We start from the raw sequence: 12,875 nt of genomic DNA, 5'->3' as shown, positions 1-12,875 counted from the left end.
CTTAAAAGATAACTCCACATGTGGAACAGTCATATCATGAATAACACGCAAAATGAGAACAGTGGAGAAATATTAAAACCTGCTAGTTTTTAGTACTTATAATCATATAGCTGGCATTACAGAGTAATACACAATAACACAATTAAAGCAGCTCCTGGCCTTTATGTTTCAGTAGCATCTCTAATTCATTAGCTAAGAGTATACTATCAAAATGAGAAATAAAAATTACAGAAATATATGGTTACATAAAGGAGCTTGGTATAGTGAAAGAAATGTGACTTATATTCACCTCTCACCATAAATCTACAAAAGCAGCAGTAGATCAAGCTTGCCCAAAACATGCAGTTAATAAACATTAAAAAAATCCAAGATATACTGCAAATGTTGCTATAGTAACAACCTCTCCTCCTCGGAAAAATGTTCATAAAAATATACAGATATCCAATGTATAACTTGAAAATTACCCTAGGTGAATTTGATGTCTCCCAAATATTTTTTACTCAATTACTGTTCATAATTATTTTAGTTTACTCCATGCACAGTACATTAATTCCTCCTAATACAATACAATTAAATGTTTGATTTCTATCTCATTACATATTAAAGAATTACTACTCATTAAATTATGCAACCCAGAAAAATGCAACTAGGTGGCCACTAAACTTCCAGTATCTTTTATGCAGTTAGCAACATTAATTTGCAATAAACTTCATTTTACATGTGTTTATCTATGATTCAAGACGTTCATCAAAACTACTAAAAATCCCTTCTTAGCACCACTATGGGAATATTACTTTTGGTGCTAGTAATATATTAAACAGCAGCTTAAAGAAGAAAAATATAAAAGAAGTAAAAGAGAAAATATTAATGTAAACAATTCTTACTCGTTGTTGTCCTTCATACCAATCATCTTCATCAAACCAGTGGGAAATATAAGTCATCCAAGCCATGACAGAAGGCAGAGTTGAAATAAAAACTAAAGGACCTGAACACATGTAAGTACAATGATCCTGTGCTAAAATTTACTCAACATTATAACAAACTACCCAAAGATCAGATCTGAACTCTGATATGATTCTATATATTTATAAATGTAAAGCTTATTAATGTAATCTAAAATACTTCAACAGCAATTTAAATGCCACATGTAACGGATTCTGAAACGGAAAACAGAAATCAACACTGAATCAATTACTAAATTTTATATTCCAGTATTTTAAATTAAAACAGGTTAGTGCTTCAAGCTCCATTTTTCAATGCTTCTGAGCTCTGAAAATGAGATGCTGTTTGAGTCTCCATAAAAATTATTTTCCTTTTTTTCAAATGTACTGTCTGTAAGAAATGTGGTTCAGTGCACAAAAGCTTGTATTGAAATGTAAAATACCTTCAGAATCATGGGGAGCGCTACGTTTTGGTTACGCAGGGAGGGGTTTCAACTGGCACAGTAGGAGGAGCCACGATTATCGCAAGCGCCAAACATCTTATGTTTAACATTTTTTTAAAAAGAGAAAAAAAAAAAAGCATGAGAAAAAGATCTGCATCTCCATTGTTAGCAGCCAGCAGAGCCTGAAGGGCTCAGACACAGGCACCAGCACCGGCTGGAAAATTTAAAAAGCCTAATTTTCATTAATTCATTGTAATGCATCTGCTTCTTTTCTCTCCTTCAGGAGAGTTTCACTTATCTGACTGTATTTATTCCTTCTGCAGCTAGTTATCTTTTTCTGGTATGCTCCCAAGTTTTACATCAGATTTCACAGTGCATTATACCAATGAGAACAAGAAGTAAAAAGAGGAATAAAAGCTGTATTGTTCACACCACAACTGAGTACTGCAGCAGCACACCTCATCAACTGTGCCGTTTAGGAGACATTATCATACAGATCTTCCTGACTGCACGGTTGCAGAAACTGTCAAATCCTCAACAGATATTACGGAGACCTAAAAATCACCAGTTTCTTCGAGAAATCTACAACCCAGGCAACATCTGCCTTTCTGTACTGGGTTAACAAGCTGTTACCCAAAATTCCTAAGAAATGCAAAAGCTAGACTGTGAAGTCAATTGTTTAATCAAGAAATAAACTAAACAAAGTAAGAAAAGAACAGTTGGAAGTACCAGATACTAATCTAGAGTTACTGGTTAACACTACTAACCATTTCCAAAGAGCAATTCAGTATCATTACCCGTCCTACTCTAGCACACATAGTTTCCAATAAGGCTATTGTATACATTGTATAAGTAAACTACATTCTCAGATACACAGTGGGGAAATAAAGAAAAGCAGCAATACTTTTCCTTTCCAACCTCTTACTCAGAAATGACATCCAAGGGGAACCCTCCCCACCAAACAACAAACAAACCACACAAAATAATAAAAATTTTAATCAAGAAACCCACTATATTTAGGGGAAGCAGCATTCCCAGATTAGCAGATAATTATTATTTTTTTTGTGCAGTTATACAGTCCTCCAGAGGAAAGGATACATACAGAACAGCACACAGAGGTATTTCCCATCATACTGCTGAAATTTTTCAGGTTACTTGCCCTTTCAGACTTTGGCTCAAACATAAACAATGCAAAATACACAAAACTGCATGGTCTCATAATCCTATATTTCCCATGTAGTTTAATTCAGACATCTTTATACATACAGCTGAAGAAATGCCTCACTATATCCATGGTCTATGACTAAATGATAAAAATGTTACTGATGTACCACTCCTATGAACAAAAATTTTACAATTTGCTAAACAAATCCTATCCACATTGTTACTGCTTGTTACACCCCAAAATCATAGTTTAAAATAAATTAATACCGGCACATTTAGGAAAGCCTTTGCTTTCAGGCTGCTCTGTCTGTTATAAGGTCACATATATATAGCACATATATTCAGAAGCTTGAGCAAAGTCTAACATGTAGCTCAACAATAACAAATCTGTTTGGTTTACACCTACAGCTGTTCCACAATGTATGTGAACTGAATTTTCTAGTCTCAATACCAACCTATTAGAATGAGTCTCAAAAGAGACTAACACCATGGCTCACATTTTCAGAATCATCAGGAGAGCATGGGCTAAATTAATACGGATACTGTATTAACTGGTGCTACCTTGGGCTCAAAGGTACAGATGCAATTCAAATAATCACAAGATAGTCAATGGGAACTTAAACTGCTTAAACTGATTTGTTACAATTACCTGTAAATAAAGTAAAAAGCTTTGTGCTAAATTATACTTGAAAAATGAAGACAAGAAAGACTAGTAGATGCAAATGCATCATGGGTCCATTGCATTTGTTTGCCTATTCCATCATTCACCTCCAGCTGCTGGAAAAATTATTATACTATAGGTATAATACTCCAGTGGAGGATGAAGGAAACTACGTACTAAGTATTACAATAAAAATATGAAAAATCTCAAAGTATTCCATCCCTTAAATGTTTATAATTAATCTTATTATAAATCTTATTAAATGCTTTATAAATAACTTAGTATGCACTTAACCCAAAGCCCAGATGGTACGTTTAATTAAGTGTTCTTTGCAATCACTTTTAAGGACAACAAAACATATTATGATGTCAAAGTCAAAAAACTGGATTTTTGTTCAAGCACTGAATGTTAATAGGAAATTTTAATAGATCAGACCAAAAGAGACATCTATACGGCCTTGCAATCAATTACCCAATAAATGTATTTGCAATATCCCAGAGGGGATAAAAAATATAACAGATCTTATTCATTTCATGCAGAAACAACTGTTTAATTCTTCAGCTGACAAAAGGAAATGGAATGAAGCTGCATCAGGGGAAGTTCACTTTCGATGTTAGGAAAAGGTTCTTCACCAAGAAGATGGTTGGTCACTGGAACAGGCTCCCCATGGAAGCAGTCACGCTACCAAGGTTATCAGAGTTCATGGAGCACCTGGAAAATGCTTTCATTCATATGGCTTAGTTTTAGGTAGTCCTGTAAGGACCAGGGAGTTCAGACTCAATGATCCTTACAGCTCCCTTCCAATCTGAGATAATCTGTGATCAAGCCTCTGCTGTAGGTATTTCACAATCCTCTCTTTGGAACTTTGGAACATTTCAGCCATAGTATCATTTTACCCTTTTCAGGGTCAGGACTTAACTCCTAGAGGGAACATACTGGTACAGTAACTGCATTTTAGAAACAACGGTTGTTACGCATATGTAATAACTAATAGCTAAATATATGCTACAACGAGAACAGTACTGTCAATGTATGTTACAAGTCAAAAAGGTCTGTCACTATTTAGCACTCACAAATATTATCTTCTCATCATTTGAGGTGGAAATTGCAATAGCTATTAATGTTGTAATATAAGATTTCTAGAGAAATACATATAATTCCAAGAGCATACTTTAAAGTAACCCAAGATATCTTGCTGGGCTCCGCACTTCAGCTTATTTACATTGCCATGTAAACTTGAAAAGGCAAGTGAGATACACAAAATAAGCCAACTAAAAGCATACAAAAATAGCATTCTAGATTTAATGCAGTTCTGGGTCACTTCCCAATGCTTAGCACCTCCTGCATCCACAGCTGTATTAGCACATATTCAAGTACATTGTCCAGACTGTCCACAGCCCTCACCAAGTCCCACTGTCGTACTTGGTTTGTGTCTCAGGGCTGTGAAGGAGCCAGTGTGCCCAGGAGAAGGCCAACTTCTACAATGCCAGAGAGGCAGCTGGACAATACAGGACCACGGACTCTGCTCTCTCCCCTTCACGTAATTGTGCAGCCTTTATTCTTTATTTCTCAGTCTAGACTCCGAGAGAGACTTTCTGTTCGGAGCAGGGCCCTTACCTGCCTGCAATAAGACCAGCAGAAAGCAGTGTAAGCAGGCTACTCAGCAGAGTATGGCAGCCAGGAGCCAAAGGTGACCACAAAGTATGCAGGGGGTGATCTTGCTGACGAGGGACACAATCCCTCAGTACTCAAAAACAACAGAACAGGGCTAGTGATGGTAACCAGGTTCAGCTGACAGTCCAGTGATCACCAGGTAAGTTCACAGGGCCAAAGTAAATCCAAGATCACGACAGGAATTCAGCAGGGCACGGTCGGAAGCAGCAAGGCATTACAGGCAGGCCCAGCGTGGCTATGGCGCAGCTCAGGCACAGACCAAGGCAAAGGCCTGAGCTCCAGTGCAGCTCTAGAGCCCCGAGGTGGAAGGTGCATGGATAGAGGCCCCCACAAGATTTCTCCCAGCTTCACTCTTTCCACACAGTCTGACCTAAGGTTACTCAGCTGCACCGTAGCAGAACTTGCCTTGGAAACAGACAGTTAAACCCCTGCCATGGGGAAGAAAGGGGGTAACGGCGGAGACTGCAGAGCAAGAATTATGGGCTGGTCAGGCCAATTAAAGCCTGTACGTTGGTGGAACAGATGATGCAGAGGAGCAACACTCGATGCCATAACGTCATCAGGTCAAGCTTACAGTCTTGTAAGCTCACAAGAGGTCACTACACTGGCATTCTGACCTGGGAAGGGCCGCGGTTTGGGTGCCTATGGCCAGTGTTACCTTCTCACAGTGTAATGCTGCAGTGCAGGGCAGCTGTTGCTGGCCATGGTTCTGGAAGGTTCCTCTGCTCACAGAGTCTAGTGTCCCTCATCTCAACAGCGTCATGAAAACCAGTATCTTGCTGCCATGACAGGAGATAGAAAACATTCTTCTAGAAGGCAGTTTCTCTTTTTTTTTTTTTTTCCTGTATTACTCTGTTTGGTAAACTTCAAGTGAGGAAGACAGACAGAAGTGGAACAAAAGATGGTTCATAAGGTGAAAGCTACACTTTGGAGATGGAGGGGGTGAACTGGGGAGCTCCAGAGTATACCAACAGCTGCCTGGATGGTGAGTGCACCAAGCCCACCAGCAGAAGGTTGTATAAATGGCAGAGACACTAGACCTCACAGCTGCAAGCTCCACAACTGTGAGTTACAGGGATTCAAAGAAGCTTGCTGACTCAGGAGAAGAGTACAAAACAGGCAGATGAAGGAGACTGATGGAGTATGTAGTTTATTAGCTTGATGGGTCATACAGGAGGTAATGTTCATATAAGGCGTTTCCACCTTGCCACACAAGCAACTCCTATGAGGATCGTAATGCATGTAGCGACCACAATTCTAGGATCTGCAATCACAAGCAGTGATGTGCCACTGTAGGATATAGAGAATGGACAAATAAGTTTAGGAATCCTTCACATAAGGTGTTGATACTTGCGGCAAATGAAGAGACGGGACGCAGCTTGATGCAAGCAAATGTCAATTCATTGTACAGAAGCACGAGGTTTTATACACTTTCAGAAGCTGCGCGTTTTAAACTAATTGGTTCTTGAAGCTAAGCCTTGCATACTAGGCAATCCCTGATTGGTGGTTAACTGCCAGCAATTAACCGCAAGGTGTTACCTTTCCTTGGCGCCATCGGTCTCCCACTCCCCTGTGCTCTGTAAACATGCCTCATCATGTTAATTGTTGTGTCTATTCACACTCCTCGTCCTCCCAGGGTTTGTGACCTACAAGCTCAAGCACATTCCCCTCAGCTAACTGATTGCCGCGCATGGTCCTAGTTTCCAGCCCGCTCCTGCATCTCCCCCTTCCTGTTGCACAAAAAGAACCTTTGAGACCGAACGAGTAAAAACAAGGTATAAGTAATAGAACAAATAAAAAAGCAACTAAGACATATTATCAGTGTCAAAATAACCCACTGTCTTTTACAATTGCCCCTTTTTGTTTTTGAACAGCTAGTACCAGGTTTGCCATGTTCTGCAGGGCCCTTGCAAACATGACAGCAACCAAGGTAATAGCAAACAAACAATACTGCCAATTGATTGAATGAATGCCAAAAAGGCTGACATTTTCTCAGATTTTGATAACATGTTGCTGCAATGGGGCGCCTAAAATCCCCGCAGCGCATACCATCAAAATCCTCACAGCCATGTCCTTGAACCAACAACAAAAAGCAGTGGCAATTTTGACTCACATTCTTAACTGCCTACCAAACAAGGTGATTTAACTCTAATGCTTTCCCTGCTGTTACTCCGGATAAGAGAAGAACCACTGCAATACTTCCCATCATAGCCTCCTACTACATTAGCATCTACAAAAAGACAATTATCGACACTCAAAGTGTAAACAATATCATCTTCTTTTGGATTAACATTATACATAGGTGGAAAGGCACACCAAACAAGAACTGGTTCAGTCAAAAAGTTCAAAACATCGCATGCCTTCTCTGCACATACCTCTGGGGTCATTCCCTTCATTCCCTCTCTTTTTTATGCAAAGAGAAAAACTTTTACCGTAACAAAGAAGCCCCTATTTACATCTCTGAGCCCGGACGCAAACCGCAGCTGTATGCTCCACCAGGCTCAGAGCAGGAATCATTCATGCAGTTACACAGCTATATATCTCTACAAGCATGCAGACACCTATTAACACTAGATAACCATGTTTATCTTTCCTATTCTCCTCTTCACAATACCCAGCTGTTCTCTCATCTCTTGTTAGGTCAAATATTCTCCAGCCAACTGCTCATAGTTAACAGCAATTCCCCGATTAAGGTTTTCAGTCAAGGCCACTACACATAGCTCACAAAAATCAGATAACCACATCATATACTGTATCAGTTAGTACCATACAAAGCAATAACTTCCAATCATGCAGTGTGAGTGTATAAGGCTCTGCCATCACTTCAAGAAGGAACATAGCAAATGTATTATGAATCCTCCCTTCACGCACTGCTTTGCTTAACTCTTTAACAGCCTCGTATTGCACAGGCTGCCACTCTGCAGGTTGATTTGTCTGACAAAATACTGAACATGCCATAGCGACTCCCAAAACCTATCACTGAAGTGTTTCCCACTTGCATTCCTGCCACCAATCCCTCAGACTCCCTTTCACCCTCCCCAAAAATACAATCTATGCATCAGGAGAGACAAGGGGGTGGGGGAAAGGTCTAGCTCCTTTTCCAGATCTATAGGACCTGGATCAAAAGGTTTATCAGTGTCAATAAAATCATTGTCCGAGTTGTCCTGTTCCCGTGCTTGCTCCTGTGTTGTGAGGGTCGCTGCAATCAGTGACAGAAGCTTTGGGGGCAGAGGAGGTGTGGACAGAATCGCCATCGCTGACTGTGTCTTGAGAAGAGTCGCGCCGTTGGTGGAATTTACAGCTTCCTCTGGTTTAGCACTGTTAGTAGAATTAGTCCACACTTGGCAAAGAGTAGTCAGAATTTGCCACCAAGATGCTAAATGCATTCCCGACACGGAGTTCCCCTCCGCGGCAGCATCATACAATTGGCTGCTGTGTGCACACCTTCATTCTTTCAAAGTCTCTAAAGTTTCTTGGCTGCTCACCTGTCTCGATGAATACAGGTGTTATCCTCGGGGTTTAGGTTGTCCGCCTGGTCCAGACAGCAAGACGATCGTTCAGCCAAGCCGTCTCCTCCGGAACGCAGCCCTCTTCCACGAGCTGTCTTTTTTCCGTCCTTATTCTTCCAAGGCTTCGGAACACCACCATAGGGGTCACCATTTGAGGAGACTGAGGCACGGACTCACGGATCTGACTAGAAGACCCTTCATGAGTCCATATACGTCTCTTTCCGGGGACGAAGCCTGATTCCCCATTACGGATTTCCCACAGCTCACCTCTCAACTCCGGAGGGATTTCAGGCCGGCTCCTGCTTCCTTTCAGCAGATCATTCAAAGTTCTGTGGGATTCGCTGCATGTCGCTCAGATAGGCGATTCGAGAGCCCTTCACGTCAGATCCTTAAACGCATCACGTCGGGGTCACCAATTTGCGGCGAATGAAGAGACGGGACGCAGCTTGATGCAAGCAAATGTCAATTTATTGTACAGAAGCACGAGGTTTTATACACTTTCAGAAGCTGCGCGTTTTAAACTAATTGGTTCTTGAAGCTAAGCCTTGCATACTAGGCAATCCCTGATTGGTGGTTAACTGCCAGCAATTAACCGCAAGGTGTTACCTTTCCTTGGCGCCATCGGTCTCCCACTCCCCTGTGCTCTGTAAACATGCCTCATCATGTTAATTGTTGTGTCTATTCACACTCCTTGTCCTCCCAGGGTTCGTGACCTACAAGCTCGAGCACATTCCCCTCAGCTAACTGATTGCCACGCATGGTCCTAGTTTGCAGACCGCTCCTGCAGATACTGGGGAAAAAAGGTCTATACTCTATGCTAAACATTTTTTCCCCCCCCTTCAGATTTACGTTCGTAACGCGTATAGCCTCAGAGATATTGACTGAGATTGCAGAAGAAATGTCTTCTCAAGTTTATGAGCATCATCTGTCAAGGACAAAAGAAGTCATACATATTCACAGAATTACTGCCTGAGGAACACTGTCTGAAATGACAACGGATCAATGTGGCCAACAATACAATGTTCTTTAATCCTTATTTGGATTCCTAAACCAAATTATTCTCAAAAAAGTTCAGTATTAAACTGATCAATGTGATTTCAGCGCCAGAAAGTTCTCCTAACTTCCAGCAGGAGAGGATTTCATTCCAAGTAAGGACTTTATTGATGATGACAACCTTCAGTTACCTTAAGCGTGGACATTAGGCAGGACAGAAAGCTTAAACCCTATGAAATTTCCTCTAAGATATGATCCAGCAGTAGTAAGATAGTAATTGGGTTTTGCCAACGGGTTTTAATGATTCTTCCTTATAAGGAAGGACGTGCAATGTGTAAATAGTGACAGTTAGTGGAGGTTACTACCCGCATTACCACAGATAAAACAGGTGAATACTTTGCCCCAAAGTTTGATTGACTAGGCATAAATACAAAAACCCTAAACCAGTCAGAAAGATAAAATGGAAGTGATCCAAATTGTGATGCTTTAGGATAAGAACATCAAAATGCATGGTTCAAGTTCAGTGCTACAGAAGTCGATAATTACAAAAAACTTAAAAAATAATCAATGTTTATCTTCTATTTGTATTTGATATGAAAGTTGAAGTTAATTCTGGACACTCCAGTACAGGTATCTTCTTATAATGAGTAAGCCACTACCCTGCTCTCTCCAAAAACATGACTTTAAAAGACTCTGAAAGGATATGCCGAAAAATATAGTGGCCTCGATCTCTACACACTAAAAGATATCCCCAAATATAACATACATGTATAGTTTACCTTGAAAACAAAGGATAAAATCAGTAACATTAAGTAGGATTCCAAATTAAGAATTGCTTTCAATTAATAGACTGTATTTACACCTCAGAAATTGGTATTTTAGTAAGCTTGTCTCTAGATTCACTATACCCATTTCCATAATGAAACTAATTCTCTGTCAATCCACATAGACATTGTTTCATAGTACATCCCATCATAGCTCTAGAAATTATCTACTGAATTACTATATGCTAAAGATTAACATGCTAGAACTTCCCATTTTCTCTTCTAACACATTTTGAAGCCACAAAACTCATTATAGGAGTTAACGTTGTTATAACTTAAACATAGAACAAAAAAAACCCAAGAACAAAATACTTTAAAAAAATCCTTAAATTACAAGAGTATAAAAATTCATTAATTTCATAATTTATACAACATTTTGTAAACTCGTTACATTAAACAGCTACAGTGAAGAACTCAGTTAAAAAGCTTCAGGTTTTATTTATTAATTAGCGCTTTAAGAACCTTTATATTGAGAATATGAAGCATGTAATGAACCCAAATACCCTGAAATAAACATGAAAACACAATCTTTACAGTAAGGCTGTGCAATAAGCAATCACATGACAATGACACAGGAAACCTGTATCTCTGTGTTCCTATGTCACTTGAGGTCAGTTAAGAATCAGATTTCCTCTACTCTTTCCAAGCTGTTCAGGGCACAAAGACAAGCAGGGCTTTAAATGGTTGCCCTTTTTATTTTTCCCCTCATTTGTCCCTTCCCAACAAGCTGTATGGATTTATCAGGACAACATGACATACAGGATAGCCACGCCACCCTCACAGTGATTACAATAAGCTGTTAGTAACAGATGTGCAACACCATCATCATCACCAGATCTGGACCAGGATGAGACTTTAGAACAACCTTCCCAGAAGAATACAAGGATAAAAACATAGCTACTTTTAAGATTGAGCTTTATCAGTTTATGGAGGAGATTAGGCTCTAGCTGCCAACAATAGCAGTGGATTGGACTTGATCACGTATCTTCCTAAGGATGTTCTGTAACTGGATCTTGAAAAAAGATTCAATGAAATTTCATAGCCTTTTTTTCTAAGAAAATAAATCAAAATCTTTTAAGATAACATATAAATGAGTATGTTTATATATACAGTATCACTGTTACTATGGCTTACCAGATGCTTCCATTTAAGTTCCATGAAGAATACAAATAATGTTTTAAAAAAGGGAAAGTTAAATATCTCTGATTTTCAAATTCCTTGGTTAAAAAAGACAAAAAGGGCACACAGCATATATGGAGAAAAATTACAATCTTATTCATAAAGCTATGTCTGTACTGAAATGCTTGTCTCAGTTTCATAATTACTACACATAAAATTTGAATGTACTGAAAGCTGAAAGGTGCCCCGGTGTCATGATTTAACCCAGCAGGTAGCTAAACACCACACAGCTGCTAACTGATAGTTCAGTCTGCCAACAAACAGTTAATATTGCAAGAAAGATGTTGCATACGTTATTTGTGTCATGCTCACAGGATTTATCTATGTCTAGCCAAGTCATTCCATTCTAACATGTTCTTCAAAAACATGTTATATTATAATAAATTTAGATTATGATAGCGCAAATCCCTGTCTGGGATGATAATGAACACAATTGAAAGGAAATATTTAAATAATAATCACTTTTTAAACTACATTCTGCTGATTTGGACATTAACATAATAATACTTGTTATTTAATTTACATTTAAGTACATTTCTATGGCAGATATAAGAAATAACAAAACCACTTCCTCGGTATATTTAACTCAACATACCAAGAATTTTCTTTAGCAGAAAAAAAATTCAGCATCTGAAGCACAAACAAGCCCACAGAGAACGTAACTTGAAAGTAGGGGGGAAAAAAAACCTAAAGAAAAAAGGAGAAAATTCTCTCTAGCTGTGAAGCTCAAAGTAGTATTTAAAATCCCTCATATCTGGTCATGTCCCTATGCTATTCATCACATGGATGTACTTCTTAATGGATTTGATGAGCTGAGAGGCTGAATAGCCAGTGTGGATGACATCCAGCTGTATATTATCTTGTACAAACCGTATCCTGTCACACACCTGCTAATAATAATTTTCCAAATTTGCAAAACTAGCTAAAGCTGGACATAGGTAAGACAGAGCTGACTTTATTAGAAAAACAGATCTACTCTTGAAAGTTTGTCTCCAAGTTAATGTTATAAAACATGGAGATTTTCTGCCCTAAGGATTTTTACAGAGCAGTCAATTTAACAATTTTGCTTACACACTTCAGGGGCCCCTTGTGCTCCAATAACCACAGAAGCATAAAGAACCATGAAAAAACAAACACCACAATCACCTCCAAAAAAAAGAAACTTCTTTAACTGCAACAAGATCGCACTCCAATCTCGGGAAACCTGAATGGAATACAACTAAATGTCTGTTCATAGCCAGCAGGTTAAATATAAAAAACATGCTGCAGATTAGGAACAAATTATTACAGAGGTCTTCTCAACACTAACCTCACACTCCAAAGTGGAAGTGTTCTTAATTTTTATTTCCTGGTATCTTAACTTAGGTATGGAATTGATCTCTGGGATCTGACATACTCAGTTTCATTCCATCATTACAGTCTCCCACTGCAGGTATTTTCAAACAATAGGTAACAACTAGAAGGGGAAGTTAAAAGAATTAAAATAC

At 39.1% G+C, this 12,875-nt stretch overlaps 1 protein-coding gene across 2 annotated transcripts in view; it reads right to left on the bottom strand.

Moving 5' to 3' along the window:
• WDR17 (WD repeat domain 17) overlaps positions 1–12,875 on the bottom strand; it is a 65,683-nt gene that overhangs the window by 49,233 nt on the left and 3,575 nt on the right. Inside the window, exon 1 of one of the 2 annotated variants that reach the window (XM_080404782.1) lies at positions 885–6,237. The exons of the other annotated variant lie outside the window; for it this stretch is intronic. Coding sequence (XP_080260908.1) covers positions 885–995 — 111 coding nt within the window. The 5' untranslated portion in view covers positions 996–6,237. Of the gene's footprint in view, positions 1–884; positions 6,238–12,875 lie in introns of those variants that run through there. 2 annotated transcript variants of the gene reach the window in all.

Source organism: Falco punctatus, assembly GCF_963210335.1.
Source record: "Falco punctatus genome assembly, chromosome: 1".
NCBI classification, from domain to species: Eukaryota; Metazoa; Chordata; class Aves; order Falconiformes; family Falconidae; genus Falco; species Falco punctatus.
Note: the sequence above shows the minus strand (reverse complement) of the source record. Positions and strands in the feature narration are given on the sequence as shown.